The 15,445-nt window shown below is 48.2% G+C and overlaps 1 protein-coding gene across 11 annotated transcripts; it reads left to right on the top strand.

Annotated features, from left to right (window-relative positions):
• The first annotated feature begins 1,285 nt into the window (after nt 1–1,285).
• On the top strand, nt 1,286–15,010 carry ZDHHC4 (zDHHC palmitoyltransferase 4). Of its 11 annotated transcripts, none has more exons than XM_008018747.3 (9): nt 1,301–1,373; nt 2,410–2,589; nt 5,040–5,163; nt 6,096–6,169; nt 6,915–7,093; nt 8,430–8,555; nt 10,768–11,012; nt 14,456–14,533; nt 14,651–15,010. In XM_008018747.3, exons 3-9 carry the CDS (start codon nt 5,047–5,049, stop codon nt 14,942–14,944), a joined length of 1,113 nt encoding a protein of 370 aa, XP_008016938.1. In that variant the 5' UTR covers nt 1,301–1,373; nt 2,410–2,589; nt 5,040–5,046; the 3' UTR covers nt 14,945–15,010. The 11 variants fall into 11 exon arrangements, with proteins under 11 accessions (XP_008016944.1, XP_008016938.1, XP_037851393.1 ...); XM_037995467.2 differs by having other exon boundaries at nt 1,313–1,582; nt 14,431–14,533; XM_008018746.3 differs by having other exon boundaries at nt 1,314–1,582.
• Nucleotides 15,011–15,445: the final 435 nt, after the last annotated feature.

Below are 15,445 nucleotides of genomic sequence, written 5' to 3' on the forward strand. Positions count from 1 at the left end.
GCTTTTCAATTCTGGGTCCATAAATTTATGAAGACCTTGGATACAATGTACACAGGAGAAGGCATCCTGTTGGTAAGGAGTTTCATAAAAAGGAAAAGAAAAAGCGTCAAGAAGCTGACATAGGTAGCAACGAGACAGGAAAAGGGAAGAGCTTTAAGGCCAGTGTTTGGAGATCAGACATTTCCCCTCAAAGGAGGACAGGCCTGGCTCAGGTCTTCAGAGGCATCAAGAATAGACCCTGACCTCAGCTGATTCAGAGACGGTCAGAGCAAAGGACACCCCACAGGGCCTTCTCAGGGCTATGTTTGGAAGCAGCTCTTGTTACCCCAAGGCTGCCTAGCATCAAACAGCGTTCCCTTTTATCCTCAAGGTCTGTGGTCAAGTACTTGTCACTGCCCCAGGGGGAAGATATTTAGGGCTGTACAGAGCAAGATATCCTTGTCATCAGGAGCAAGGACACACGTGGAGCGGAATCTGACTGATGGGTACACATTGCACTTTCTGTCCGCTTCTGCAACGGAAGATGCTGGAATTGTTCAGCTAGATCCCAACAGTGTGAGTGGCTGAAAGCAAACTCTGTCCACCACGCAGACACAGTCTGAGAGCCCCCTAAGTGTGACTGCCCTGGGCCACCCGGATCCCCCTGCTGGACTCTGAGCAGGGACATGAGCGGGCTCTGTTCAGGCCGCAGGGCAGCTTAGTCCCTGTCACAGCCCCAGTGTTATCGCCCCCACCAGTCCCAGGTCGGTCCTCCTGTAAGTCTCCTGGTAATATTGCTCTAAAATCCCACTTCCAGCCCAGTTCAGGGACTCACGCCTGTAATCTCAACATTTTGGGAGGCCGAGGTGGGAGGATCACTTGAGCCCAGGAGTTCGAGATCAGCTTGGGCAACATACTGAGTCACCTGTCTCTATTAAAAAAAAAAAAAAAAAAAAAAAATTAGACGGGTATGGTGGCATGCACCTGTGGTCCCAGCGACTTGGGAAGCTGAGGCAGGAGGCATTGCTTGAGCCCAGGAGTTGGAGGCTGTAGTGAGCTATGATAACGCCATTGCACTCCAGCTTGGGCGACAGAGTGAGGCTGTTTCTGAATGAATGAATACATAAGCAAATAAGAAAAAATACAATACAATACAATACAATACAATACAATACAATACAATAGCACTTCCCAGCGGTTACACCCGGTCACGGAGGTCCCCAGGCTGCCTGCGAGGGCGCCGGGGAGGTCACTGTTAGTCCAGCCCTGCAACCGGCAGAGGCCCTCGCACACTTCCGCCGGAAGTCAGCCCCGCAGGGGCGTCGCGCTGATGTCACTGGCCCGCAGGAAGTCTTGTGTCGCGCCCGGGAGGCGCCGGAGCCCAGCGGCGGGCGGTAAGGCCGCCTCCGCGGGGCTGTGGGAAGCTTGGGCTGTCCCAGGACCGTCAGTCTCCTCCTCTGACCCTCCCTTACCCCCTGTGTGTGGGGCCGCCGTCCCACCGCCACCTCGCCCACGTCCGGGGACGCCCCGGTGTCCCCTCAGAGCCTGCTGCACTCCACGTCCCCCTACCAGGGCTCCAGCCCCCAGGGAAAGCTCCGGCCAGGTGCCTTGGATGCGGGTAGCATCGGGAGGCCCTAATGGGGAGGGGCAGGGAGAGACCCGAGGCTACCGACTTGGCTTATTTCTTCTCAACTAGCTGTTTCTCTCAAAGTCTTTATTATTATTATATTTTGAGAGGGCTTTTCGCTCTTGTTTCCCAGGCTGGACACTGCAACCTCCGCCTCCCGGATTCAAGCAATTCTGCCTCAGCCTCCCGGGTAGCTGGGATTATAGGCATGCACCATCACGCCTGGCTAATTATTTTGGTATTTAGTAAAGACGGATTTCACCATGTTGGTCAGGCTGGTCTCGAACTCCTGACCTCAGGTGTTCCACCCGCCTCGGCCTCCCAAAGTGCTAGGATTACAGGCGTGAACCACAGCGCCTAGCCTGTTTTATTATTTTTAGAGATGGGGTCCAGCTTTGTGGTGGCCTAGGCTGGAGGGTAGTGGCAGGATAACAGCTCACTGCAGCCTTGACATCCTGGGCTCAAGCAATCCTTCCACCTCAGCCTCCCAAGTAGCTGGGACCAGAGGTGCGTGCCACCACGTCCCGCTGATTTTTAAATTTTTATGTAGAGACAGTGGTCTCACTATGTTGCCCAGGCTGGTCTCGAACTCTTAGCCTCCAGTGATCCTCCTGCCTCGGCCTCCCAAAGATTTGGGAGCCGGCCTGAGCAACTTAGTCTGGACCATTTCTCCCAAAGTCTTACCCATTTGTGCTGGGGGTGCTGAAAATCCCCTGCTTCCAAATCCTTTTCCACAACGTATTCTGCCTTTGACTGCTACTCCTGTTTTATTATGTGGGTGTCGAATTGATCTGTCTCTGCAGTCAGATCCAGGCTCCTGGAAGGACAATGTCCGGTAGCTACTGGTCGTGCCAGGCGCACACTGCGCCCAAGAGGAGCTGCTGTTTGAATTATCTGTGAATGTTGGGAGGAGGAATGCCAGAGCTGCCAACTGAAAATTATCCAACCAAAAGAAATGTAGGCCGGGCACCCTGAATCACCCGGTGAGAACTGCTGCTGTTTGTTTGCTCTCGCCTATCATGTCATGAATAGTTTCTTGTTTATCTCACTTGGAATTCCAGCCCAGAATCATGTCTGCTAAGGTCAAAAGTAACCAGTTCTGGTATCTTTTTGTGAGTGTTTTTCAGACAAGGCTTCATGCTGTTGCCCAAGCTTGAACTCCTGTCCTCAAGCAATCCTCCCACCTCAGTCTCCTGAGTATTGGGGACCACAGGCATGCGCAACCACACCTGGCTAATTTTTGTATTTTTTGTAGAGATGGGGGTCTCGCTTTGTTGCCCAGGCTGGTCTTGAACTCCTGGGTTCAAGTGATCCTCCTGCCTCAGCCTTCCAAAGTGCTGGGATTACAGGCATGAGCGACTATCGCCGGCCAATTCCAGTACCTTTTTTTTTCTTTTCTAATTTTTTTTTTTTTTTTTTTTTTTTTTTTTTTTTTTTGAGACGGAGTCTCGCTCTGTCGCCCAGGCTGGAGTGCAGTGGCGCAATCTCGGCTCACTGCAAGCTCCGCCTCCCGGGTTCACGCCATTCTCCTGCCTCAGCCTCCCGAGTAGCTGGGACTACAGGCGCCCGCCACTGCGCCCGGCTAATTTTTTCTATTTTTAGTAGAGACGGGGTTTCACCATGATCTCGATCTCCTGACCTTGTGATCCGCCCGCCTCGGCCTCCCAAAGTGCTGGGATTACAGGCGTGAGCCACCGCGCCCGGCCTCTAATTTTTTTTTTAAACCACTACACTATGGAAAAGAATTCCAGTATCCCTGGGCACAGTGGCTCACGCCTGTAATCCTAGCACTTTGGGAGGCCGAGGCAGGAGGATCACAAGGTCAGGAGATCGAGACCATCCTGGCCAAATCGGTGAAACCCTGTCTCTACTAAAAATACAAAAATTAGCTGGGTGTGGTGGCATGCACCTGTAATCCCAGCTACTCGGGAGGCTGAGCTAGGAGAATCGCTTGAACCCGGGAGTCAGAGGTTGCAGTGAGCCAGGATCACCACTGCACCCAGCCTAGTGACAGAATGAGACCCCATCTCAAAAAAAAAAAAAAGAATTCTAGTGTCCAGTGTCTCAGTGTCTTTCTTTCTTTCTTTTTTTTTTTTTTTGAGACAGAGTCTCACTCTGTCACCCAGGTTGGAGTGCAGTGGCATGATCTCAGCTCACTGCAACCTCTGCCTCCCGGGTTCAAGCATTCAAGTGATTCTCCTGCCTCAGGCCCCTGAGTAGCTGGGATTACAGGCACGTGCCACATGCCCGGTTAATTTTTGTGTTTTTAGTATAGATGGGGGTTTCACCATGTTGGTGGCTGAAACCACCAGGCTGGTCTCAAACTCCTGACCTCATGATCCACCTGCCTTGGCCTCCCAAAGTGTTGGGATTATAGGTGTGAGCCACCATGCTCGGCCACAGTATCCAGTATTTTAACACAGGCCTGTGTGTGGACTCTGGTTCCAGAGGGTGATTCCTGATAGTTGTGGCCAGTGTCCTGGAGGGATGCTTCTTAGGACAGGATGCCTGATTCTGGGTGCAAGCATTCTCCTGACTGCCTCTAGGAGATGCTTGTTCTCCAGGCATTGTCAGCAGATTCTTTGGGGGAAAATCCTGTATCTTTGTGAATATTTAAGGAAGTAAAAGAATGATTTGTGCCTGGGGGCAAGGAAGGTGGATGCATTTTCTTTCTTCGTTTATTTTGCATTTGCAGGTTGGAGATGCTTCAAAGGCAGGCCACAGTGTTAGAGTGTTAGATTCAAAATTTTTATCTTGGGCGGGTGCAGTGGCTCACGCCTGTACTCCCAGCACTGTGGGAGGCCGAGGCAGGCGGATCACCTGAGGTCAGGAGTTCGAGACCAGCCTGGCCAACTTGGTGAAATCTCGTCTCTACTAAAAATACAAAAATTAGCCAGGTATGGGGCACGTGCCTGTAATCCCACCCTCTAGGGAGGCTGAGGCAGGAGAATTGCTTGAACCCGGGAGGCGGAGGTTGCAGTGAGCCAAGATTGCGCCACTGCACTCCAACCTGGGTAATAAGAGCCAAACTCCATCTCGAGAAAAAAAAAAAAATTTTTTTTTAGATTGAAACAGGGTCTCACTATGTTGCCCAGGCTGGTCTCAAACTCTTGCGCTCAAGCGATCTGCCCACCTCTGCCTCCCAAAGTGCTGGGATTACAGGCATGGGCCACTACACCTGGCCCAGAATTTTTATCTTGATGGAGGGAGCTCAGGACCATTTGGGAGGCCCCAGTGAGAGGCAGCAGGCCTCTGTTGTGTGTGCCTGAGGAATTCTGTTTTGTTTGTTGGTTTTTCTGGTTTTTGCTTTGAGACGTCATTAAAGTCTGGATGAATTCTGTTTTGGTGGTCATTTGGGAGTTGATTTCTGAGAATGTGTGCCATGGAAGAAATCTCAGTAGCAGATAGTCACACTCTTCCTGTTCCTTTGTAGCCCCAGGATGGACTTCCTGATCCTCTTCTTGTTCTACCTGGCTTCGGTAGTGATGGGTCTTGTTCTTATCTGCGTCTGCTCAAAAACCCATAGCTTGAAAGGCCTGGCCAGGGGAGGAGCACAGGTAAGGATGATCCTTGGATAGCACTGGAATTTGAATACTGTGCTAGTCTAAGAGACTCACCGGTTTTGCTACAGGACAAAAAGGAGATGCCAGGCCGGGTGCAGTGGCTCACACCTGTAATCCCAGCTACTCAGGAGGCTGAGGCAGGAGGATCCCTTGAGCCAGGAGTTTGAAGTTGCAGTGAGCTATGATCACACCACTGCACTCCAGCCTGGACTACAGAGTGAAACCCTGTCTCAACAACCACAAAAAAGATGCCACTCAACGTCATTGATGGATTGATTTCACTGATGGCAGTTGTGGGACATTCCATAGCCTCTGTCTGTGTGTGTTTTTTGTTCCTGCTGAAAGTCCTCTTGCGGTGGTGCTTTGAGAGAAGTGGTTGCTGTTTTCCTCTGGATTAGATGCCTGTGATTGGGCATGGATGTGAGCAGGGTCCACCTGGGGGACTTGATGGGTGACTCTGGGGGATGTATGAGCAGAAAGCTCAGCATTGACTGGCCCCCCCTCCTTCAGGGATCAAAGTGAGCAAAATGGGACAGGCAGCCTATGGGAAGGCATTGACTTGGGAGGGACCTGGGCCAAGCCCAGTGATCTGGGTGTGGACGCTGGAACCTGGGATTGAACCCAGGCCGGGGAAGCAGCGGCCTTCACATTAACATTCTGCAACTCATCCCCTCTGCTCACCTCACTTTCCCTGAAGACCCTGACAGGTGCCTTCTTCAGAGTCAGACTAGAAATGGAACTGGCGTGAAGGGAAGACCAGGAGAAAGAATTCCCCTCTTTATTCTCTGCTAAATCACTTCTTTACCCGTATACGGAAACCAAACTTCCTCTCACGCAGATTGCCAGCTGTGTGTGGAGTGTCTGATTTGTTTGGGAGTGGAGAAGTGAGAAGTGAAATGGAATCTTTCCCTTTCCTTTTGTTTCAGATATTTTCCTGTATAATTCCAGAATGTCTTCAGAGAGCCATGCACAGATCGCTTCACTACCTTTTCCATACGAGGTATTTCTATTTCAGAGTTTAAATATTCTCCTGTTTTCTGCTTTGATTATTAATTGTTGAGATCCTCCAGCTTCAGGAAGCTCCTCGTGGTTTCCAGCATGGTGAGGGAAAGAAGGCCAGAAAGAATCAGGAGTCCTGAGTTGGGAGCCTCTACTCATAGTTAATCTGCCTTTTGAGACGGAGGTTTTAACTTGTCTACTTTTAAATAGTGATATTTAAAGATTGGGAAAATACTGACATGTATTTCTTTTTTTTTTTTTTTTTTTTTTTTTTTTTTTGAGAGGGAGTCTGAGTCTGGCTCTGTGGCCCAGGCTGGAGTGCAGTGGCCGGATCTCAGCTCACTGCAAGCTCCGCCTCCCGGGTTTACGCCATTCTCCTGCCTCAGCCTCCCGAGTAGCTGGGACTACAGGCGCCCGCCACCTCGCCCGGCTAGTTTTTTTTTTTTGTATTTTTTAGTAGAGACGGGGTTTCACCATGTTAGCCAGGCTGGTCTCGATCTCCTGACCTCGTGATCCGCCCGTCTCGACCTCCCAAAGTGCTGGGATTACAGGCTTGAGCCACCGCGCCCGGCCGACATGTATTTCTGTTAAATACATGCAGAATGTTTCACAGAGTTTTCTATGTAATTCTTACTATTATCTCAAGCCCAAAGGAAGTGGTTGGCCCTTGGTTACTTTCTTTAGTATCATACAATTTCTTTAAGGAGAAGCCCCCACGAACAAGCCATGTGCCTGTTTTCTTTCAGAAACCACACCTTCATTGTCCTGCACCTGGTCTTGCAAGGGATGGTTTATACTGAGTACACCTGGGAAGTATTTGGCTACTGTCAGGAGCTGGAGTTCTCCTTGTATTACCTTCTTCTGCCCTATCTGCTGCTAGTTGTAAACCTGTTTTCTTTCACCCTGACTTGTGTAACCAATCCTGGTAAGTTGACGCTCTTAGCATATAGCATGGTGACAGCTCCACTGTCTTACTAATAGTGCTGCAAACAAGGAGAGGCCCCCCCCGCCGCCGAGGACTTTGTAAAAGATTTGATGTGTAGCATTTTCCTTATCTTTCAGTTTGGAGTGTTTTCTAATTTTTTTTCTTCTTTGACCCACGGGTTATTTAGAACCGCTTAAAATTTTTAGTTTATCTTTTTAATACTTTCACTTCATTTTGTCATATATAGAGCACGTGATTGGTATGGTGCTGTTCCTTTTTTTGTTTTTTAAGATGGAGTCATGCTTTGTCGCCCAGGCTGGAGTGCAGTGGCGCGATCTCGGCTTGCTGCAACCTCCGCCTCCCAGGTTCAAGCAATTCTCCTGCCTCAGACTCCCAAGTAGCTGGGCCTACAGGTGTGCGCCACCTCGCCTGGCCAATTTTTGTATTTTTAGTACAGATGGGGTTTCACCATGTTGTCCAGGCTGGTCTCAAACTCCTGACCTCGTGATCCACCCACCTCAGCCTCCCAAAGTGCTGGGATTATAGGCCTAAGCCACCGCCCTGGCGGAATTGTACACTTTAAATGGGTGAATTAGGTTTGTGAGTTATATCTGAATAAAGCCGTTATTAAAAATGAATTGCACGGCTGGGCGTGGTGGCTCATGCCTGTAATCCCAGCCTCTTTGGGAGGCCTAGGCGGGAGGATCACCTGAGGTCGGGAGTTCCAGACCAGCCTGGCCAAAATGGTGAAACCCCATCTGTATTAACAAAGAAAAAAACAAAAAATTAGCCAGGCGTGCGTTAGCACATCTGTAATCCCAGCTACTACTTGGGAGGCTTGTGTGGGAGAATCACCTGAACCCAGGAGTCAGAGGTTGCAGTGAGCCAAGATCCTGCCACTGCACTCCATCCTGGACGACAAACTAAGACTGTCTCAAAAAAAAAAAAAAAAAAAAAAAGATTGCTTTGGGAGGCCGAGACAGGCGGATCACGAGGTCAGGAGATCGAGACCATCCTGGCTAACACGGTGAAACCCCGTCTGTACTAAAAAATACAAAAAATTAGCCGGGCGAGGTGGCGGGCGCCTGTAGTCCCAGCTACTCGGGAGGCTGAGGCAGGAGAATGGCGGGAACCCGGGAGGCGGAGCTTGCAGTGAGCTGAGATCCGGCCACTGCACTCCAGCCTGGGCAACAGAGCGAGACTCCGTCTCAAAAAAAAAAAAAAAAAAAAAAGATATTAAAGATAGCAGTTTCAGTTGTGTTTTATCAGGACGGGTTTTGTGACCATCCAGTCCACCATATTGCATGAAACTGACCTATGTCCTTACTTTTCCCAGGCATTATAACAAAAGCAAATGAATCATTATTTCTTCATGTTTATGAATTTGATGAAGTGATGTTTCCAAAGAACGTGAGGTGCCCTACCTGTGCTTTAAGGAAACCAGCTCGATCCAAGCACTGCAGTGAGTGTGGTTCTCGTGACTCCAGCAGCACCCCCAACAGCACATGTGTGGGCTTTATCTGTGAGGGATTGTTTCCTGAGTCTAAAAGCAGAGCCAGTTCACCCCCAGACGTGTTGTGGCCACTATTTGTAGAGTTGAGATAATGGTTTCTTTCAGATGAGTGAGGGTCAGGTCTTGTGTTCCTATGTAGTAGACAGTCCTCATCCCCGGGCATAACAGCCCTTCCCTCACCACATGGGAGGACATGCTCCCCACAAGGTGTTTCTGTGGATGTTGTATTTGCGGATTTCAGTCCTACAAAGCCTAGTCTTCTGTGGAGGGCCCAAGATTCTAGACCAGTGCTGTCTAACAAAAATAGAATGTGGCTGGGCGCAGCGGCTCATGCCAGGAATTCCAGTACTTTGGGAGGCAGGCAGATCTCTTGAACCTAGGAGTTCAAGACCAGCCTGGGTACTATGGGAAACCCCACCTCTACAAAAAATACAAAAGTTGTAGTCCTGGCTTACTCAGGAGGCTGAGGCGGGAGGATCACTTGAGCCCAGGAGATCGAGGCTGCAGTAAGTTATGGTTAAACCACCACACTCCAGCCTCAGCAAGACCCTGTCTCAAAAAAAAAAAAAAAAAAAAAAGCCATAAATAGAAACAGTTTTTAAAAATGTTTTTCAAAATGTAACTGTGTTTGGAGACAGTTTTAATCAGGATGTTATTTAACCTAATATATGTAAAATATCATTTTAACATGTAATTAATGTAAAAAATTCTTCATGAGGTAGTTTATATTCTCTTTTTCATACTAAGCCTTTGAAATCTGGTGTGTATTTTACATTTACAGCACGTCTTGATTTGGACACTAAATTTGCATGTGGAAATACTTGTGTATTTAGATTTAATAAAATATACAGTTGAAAAAGTAGACTCACAGGTGCAAGCTATATGCGTACATTCTTAAAAGTTTTCCGGCCGGGCGCAGTGGCTCACTCCTGTAATCCCAGCACTTTGGGAGGCCGAGGTGGGCAGATCACGAGGTCAGGAGATTGAGACCATCCTGGCTAACACGGTGAAACCCCGTCTCTACTAAAAATAAAAAAAAAATTAGCCGGGCGTAGTGGCGGGCGCCTGTAGTCCCAGCTACTCAGGAGGCTGAGGCAGGAGAATGGCGTGAACCTGGGAGGCGGACCTTGCAGTGAGCCAAGATCGCACCACCGCACTCCAACCTGGGTGACTGAACAAGACTCCGTCTCAAAAAAAAAAAAAAGATTTTCCAATATCTGAATTTGGTACCAAAAAAATCATTTTCCTTTACCATCCCTGTCTACATTGACATAATGATTCATCTTAATCAGAAGAATTGACTTGACTTTAAAGCAGGGACATCAGTTGTTTTTTTTTTTTTTTTTTTTGAGACGGAGTCTCGCTCTGTCGCCCAGGCTGGAGTGCAGTGGCCGGATCTCAGCTCACTGCAAGCTCCGCCTCCTGGGTTTACGCCATTCTCCTGCCTCAGCCTCCCGAGTAGCTGGGACTACAGGCGCCCGCCACCTCGCCCGGCTAGTTTTTTCTGTGTTTTTTTTTTAGTAGAGACGGGGTTTCACCGTGTTAGCCAGGATGGTGTTGATCTCCTGACCTCGTGATCCACCCGTCTCGGCCTCCCAAAGTGCTGGGATTACAGGCTTGAGCCACCGCGCCCGGCCGGGAACATCAGTTTTAAAACTATGTCTATGCAAGTCAAGTAAATTAACTAACTCTTCTGTTGTCTCCATATTCACACTGAATTCAAAGGAGTATTGTAGTAAAAAGCAACTGTAAATTTGTCAATATTGACAAAATGTCCTTTCCATTTTTTGGTTTGGTTTTTGAGATAGGGTCTCACTCTGTTAACCCAGGCTGGAGTGCTGTGGTGCGATCATAGCTCACTCTAGCCTTGACCTCCTGTGCTCAAATGATCCTCCCGCTAGCCTCTGAGTAGCCGGGACCCCGGGTCCATGCCACCACCTCAGATTTTTCTAGTAGCCAGATTGCAAGTGCTCAATACCCACATTTGGCTGGCAGCTCCTGTACTGGACACTGCACTTCCAAAAGCTTAGTTTGGAACTAAGCAGTGCCATTTCCCTCTGATTATACATCCAGTGGTCAGACTGTGAAAATCTCAGCAGGTGTGTGGCATCCTTGTCTCATCAAGCACCATCCCAGGACATGCCCCCTCGTTTCTGTGCAGGTGTGTGTAACTGGTGTGTGCACCGTTTCGACCATCACTGTGTTTGGGTGAACAACTGCATCGGGGCCTGGAACATCAGGTACTTCCTCATCTACCTCTTGACCTTGACGGCCTCGGCTGCCACTGTCGCCATTGTGAGCACCACTTTTCTGATCCACTTGGTGGTGATGTCGGATCTATACCAGGAGACTTATGTGGATGACCTTGGACACCTCCATGTTATGGACACGGTCTTCCTTATTCAGGTAATTATGCTGTAGGTTTCTGACTTCAAGTTTCAGAATTGCAAAAAGGACATTTATTTTCCCAGTAAAAGCATGAAGTTAGGTGGGGCCTGTAATCCCAACAGTTTTGGAGGCCAAGGTGGGAGGATCACATGAGGCCAGGAGTTCAGGACCAGCCTGGGCAACATCCAAATGTCCATCAACAGATGATTGAATAACTGGTCTCCTGTAGAGACCTTGTCTGTACAAAAAATACAAAAATGAGCCGGGACCGGTGCAGTGACTCATGCCTGTAATCCTAGCACTTTGAGAGGCCAAGGCAAGCAAATTGCCTGAGCTCAGGAGATTGAGACCAGCCTGGATAACATGATGAAAACCCATCTCTACTAAAATACAAACAATTAGCTGGGTGTGGTGGCACATGTCCATAGTCCCAGCTACTCGGGAGGCTGAGGCACAAGAATCACTGGAATCCAGGAGGGAGAGGTTGCAGTGAGCCGAGATTGCACCACTGCACCCCAGCCTGGGTGACAGAGCAAGACCCTGTCTCAGAAACTAACAAATGTGAAGTTTTTTCTTTTTCTAAACTGATATAAAATTCACATATTGGGCCAGCCACGGTGGCTCACAGCTGTAATCCCAGCACTTTGAGAGGCCAAGGTGGGTGGATCACCTGAGGTCAGGAGTTCAAGACCAGCCTGGCCAGTGTGGTGAAACCTCGTCTCTACTAAAAATGCAAAAAAGTTAGCCGGGCGTGGTGGCCAGTACCTGTAATCCAGCTACTTGGGAGGCTGAGGCAGGAGAATCACTTGAACCTGGGAGGCGGAGGTTGCAGTGAGCCGAGATAGCGCCCCTGTACTCCAGCCTGGCCAACAAGAGTGAAAGAGCAAAACTCCATCTCAAAAAAAAAAAAAATTCACATATCATAAAATTCACCCTTTAAAGTATACCACAGTGGCATGAGTGTATTCACAGACTTGTGCAACCCTCACCACTGTCTAATTTCAGAACATTTCATCGTCTCCATTCCCTCCTGCCCTAGACCCAGGTAATCACTAATCTACTTTCTGTCTTTTGGGATAGGCCTTTTCTGGACACTTCATGTAAATGGAATTGTGCAATATGTGGTCTTTTCCCCTGGCTGCTTTCTTGTGGCACAAGGTTTTCAGGGTTAATTCATGTAGCACGAATCTACTTTATTCCTTTTGTTCGTTTGGGATGGAGTCTCGCTCTTATTGCCCAGACTAGAGTGCAATGGTGCGATCTCGGCTCACTGCAACCTCTGCCTCTCGGGTTCAAGCAATTCTCCTGCCTCCGTCTCCTGAATAGCTGGGATTACAGGCACAAGCCACCACACCTGCCTAATTTTTGTATTTTTAGCAGAGAAGGGGTTTTACCATGTTGGCCAGGCTGGTCTTGAACTCCTGACCTTAAGTGATCCACCAACCTCAGCCTCCCAAAGTGCTGGGATTATAGGCGTGAGCCTCCGCGCCCGGCCATATTTCATTCTTTTTTATGGCTGAATAGTATTCCATTGTATGGATAGACTGAATTTTAATTATTTGTTCATCAGTTGATGGACATTTCGGTGTTTTCACTTTTTGGCTATTTTTGAATAATACTGTGAACATTCATGTACAAGTTTTTTGTGTGGACATGTTTTTGTTTATAAAACATGTTTTATGTTTATGTTTTTATGTTTTATGTTTAAAAACATATGTTTTATGTTTATATTTCTCTTGGGTAAATTCCACCTAGAAGTGGAACTGCTGGGTTGTATAGTAACTTTTTTTTTTTTTTTTTTTGAGACAGAGTCTCACTCTGTCACCTAGGCTGGAGTGCAGTGGTACCAGCACAGCTCACTATGACCTGGAACTCCTGGGCTCAAGTGCTGCCACCTTGGCCTCCCAAAGTGCTGGGATTACAGGTGTGAGCCACTGTGACTGGCCCAGAATAACTCTTGATTTGAGGCCTTTATATGATAATGACAGTTAATCTTTTGTTATACTGGTTTTTTGTTTGTGGATCTTTTGGATCTTGGGAATGGGGTTTTGGGTTTTTTGGGGTTTTTTGGTATAGAAAAGTTCAGACATTCTTTCTCATCAAATCTCTTTTCTTTGTAACTTCAACTAGAAAGTCTCCTCCATCAGGAGTTTTGTCAAATGTTCTTTTTGCTTGTGACTTTCAAAAATATTAAACTTTCTAAATTCTTCATTTTGCTTATTACAAAAACAACTTACAAAACTTGAAGCAGCGCAGTTCCTATGGCCATACACCATTTACGGAGTCAGTTTCGTTTTTACCCAAACAAGATCACAGTGTAATCCTTGCATCTTGTCTTTCTCATTAGTCAATATATTAAATCTTTTCACAATCAGTACATAGAAATTGACATCATTTTTCATGGCTCCTTGTTTTCCCATTGTGTGACCATCTCAGAGTTTACTCTTCCTGATGGATGGACAGTTAACTTGTTTCTTGGCTGGGTGCAGTGGCTCACACCTGTAGTCCCAACAATTTGGAAGGCCAAGGCAGGAGGATCCCTCAAGGCCAGGAGTTTGAAAGCAGCCTGGGCAACATAGCAAGACCCTGTTTCTATTGATTTTTTTTTAATTTTTATTTTTTGAGATGGAGTCTCACTCCATTGCCCAGGCTGGAGTGCAGTGGCACTATCTCGGCTCACTGCAAGCTCCGCTTCCTGGGTTCATGCCATTCTCCTGCCTCAGCCTCCTGAGTAGCTGGGACTATAGGTGCCCACCACCACCCCCGGCTATTTTTTTGTATTTTTAGTAGCGACAGGGTTTCACCATGTTGGCCAGGATGGTCTCCATCTCTTGACCTTGTGATCCACCTGCCTCGGCCTCCCAAAGTGCTGGGATTACAGGCGTGAGCCACCACACCCAGCCTTTTTATTTTTATTTTTTGAGATGGAGTCTTGCTCTGTCACCTAGGCTGGAGTGCAGTAGCAAAATCTCAGCTCATTGCAACCTTCACCGCCCGGGTTCAAGCAATTCTACTGCCTCAGCCTCCTGAGTAGCTGGGATTACAGGCATGCGCCACCACACCTGGCTAATTTTTGTATTTTTAGTAGAGAAAGATTTCACCATGTTGGCCAGACTGGTGTCAAACTCCTGACCTCAAGTGATCTGCCCACCTCGGCCTCACAAAATGCTGGGATTGTAGGCATGAGCCACGGTGCCCGGCCCCTGTTTCTATTTATTAAGAAAAAGAAAAAAAAACTTCGGAAGAGGGGTTGATAAAATCAATGATACAATGAATATCCTTGTACATCTATTTTTGGGGTTGTATTGTTTTAAGAAAGACATTGATCTCTTTTGTCCTTCCGGATTTTATTTTGATGAATGAAGTCTGCATTTATTTTATAAATAGCTAACTAGAATAGCACATTTTCCTGAGTAAACTTTCCCTTTTCCTTCAGTGTGAACACTTCCTTCATCCCACAGGAAACTTATATGTACTGGGATTATTCCTGGGCTGCTTCTCAGTGCTGTTTATGTTCAGTTTGTCACATTCGGACACAGGTAGGTGGGCTGAGGAAGCAGCGCTGGTGGCTGTGGCAGGCCCAGGGTTGGCCGGTTTTCACTCTCTCGGATGTCACAGTCCAGCTGCCTAAATCACTGCCTTTTCTCTGCCCCCAGTACCTGTTCCTGACTTTTCCACGGATTGTCTTCATGCTGGGCTTTGTCGTGGTCCTGAGCTTCCTCCTGGGTGGCTACCTGTGCTTTGCCCTGTACCTGGCGGCCACCAACCAGACTACTAACGAGTGGTACAGAGGTGACTGGGCCTGGTGCCAGCGTTGTCCCCTTGTGGCCCGGCCTCCATCAGCAGAGCCCCAAGTCCCCCGGAACATTCACTCCCACGGGCTTCGGAGCAACCTTCAAGAGATCTTTCTACCTGCTTTTCCATGTCATGGGAGGAAGAAACAAGAATGACAAGTGTGTGACTGCCTTTGAGCTGTACTTCCCATTTATTTACACATGTGGATCCTCGTTTTCCAAGCATGGCTTGTTTGTTTTGATTTCTACTGTGCTTACAAATCACTACCAGTGGGCAAGGGAGAGAGGGGAAAATGGGTGTTGACTGAGGAATCCCCTTGCTTATCTTCTTTTGAAACCGGGCATCTCTGAAGTCTTGGTGTCAAGGGAATCAAGAGGGGACTTCTCAGAGATTCCAGGTGGCGCTGAGACCTTGGTGTCTCTAAACTCTGGGCATGTGGACAGGAGGGGCTTGCAGCCGCGTCTCTGGCCTGCCGGATATGCAGGAGGGTCTCCACTTGGCGCCTGCACGTTGTGCCTGGCTGTGCTTTCTTTTATGCCCCCATCTATTCTCCTCTCTCACCCAGGGATTTTCATCTCAACAACAGTGTCCTCACCCAGGCCTGCCTTCTGGCCAGTATGGGCTTGTACACCAGGCACATTCCTGCATGCGAGGCC

Source organism: Chlorocebus sabaeus, chromosome 28, assembly GCF_047675955.1.
Source record: "Chlorocebus sabaeus isolate Y175 chromosome 28, mChlSab1.0.hap1, whole genome shotgun sequence".
Taxonomy (NCBI): domain Eukaryota; kingdom Metazoa; phylum Chordata; class Mammalia; order Primates; family Cercopithecidae; genus Chlorocebus; species Chlorocebus sabaeus.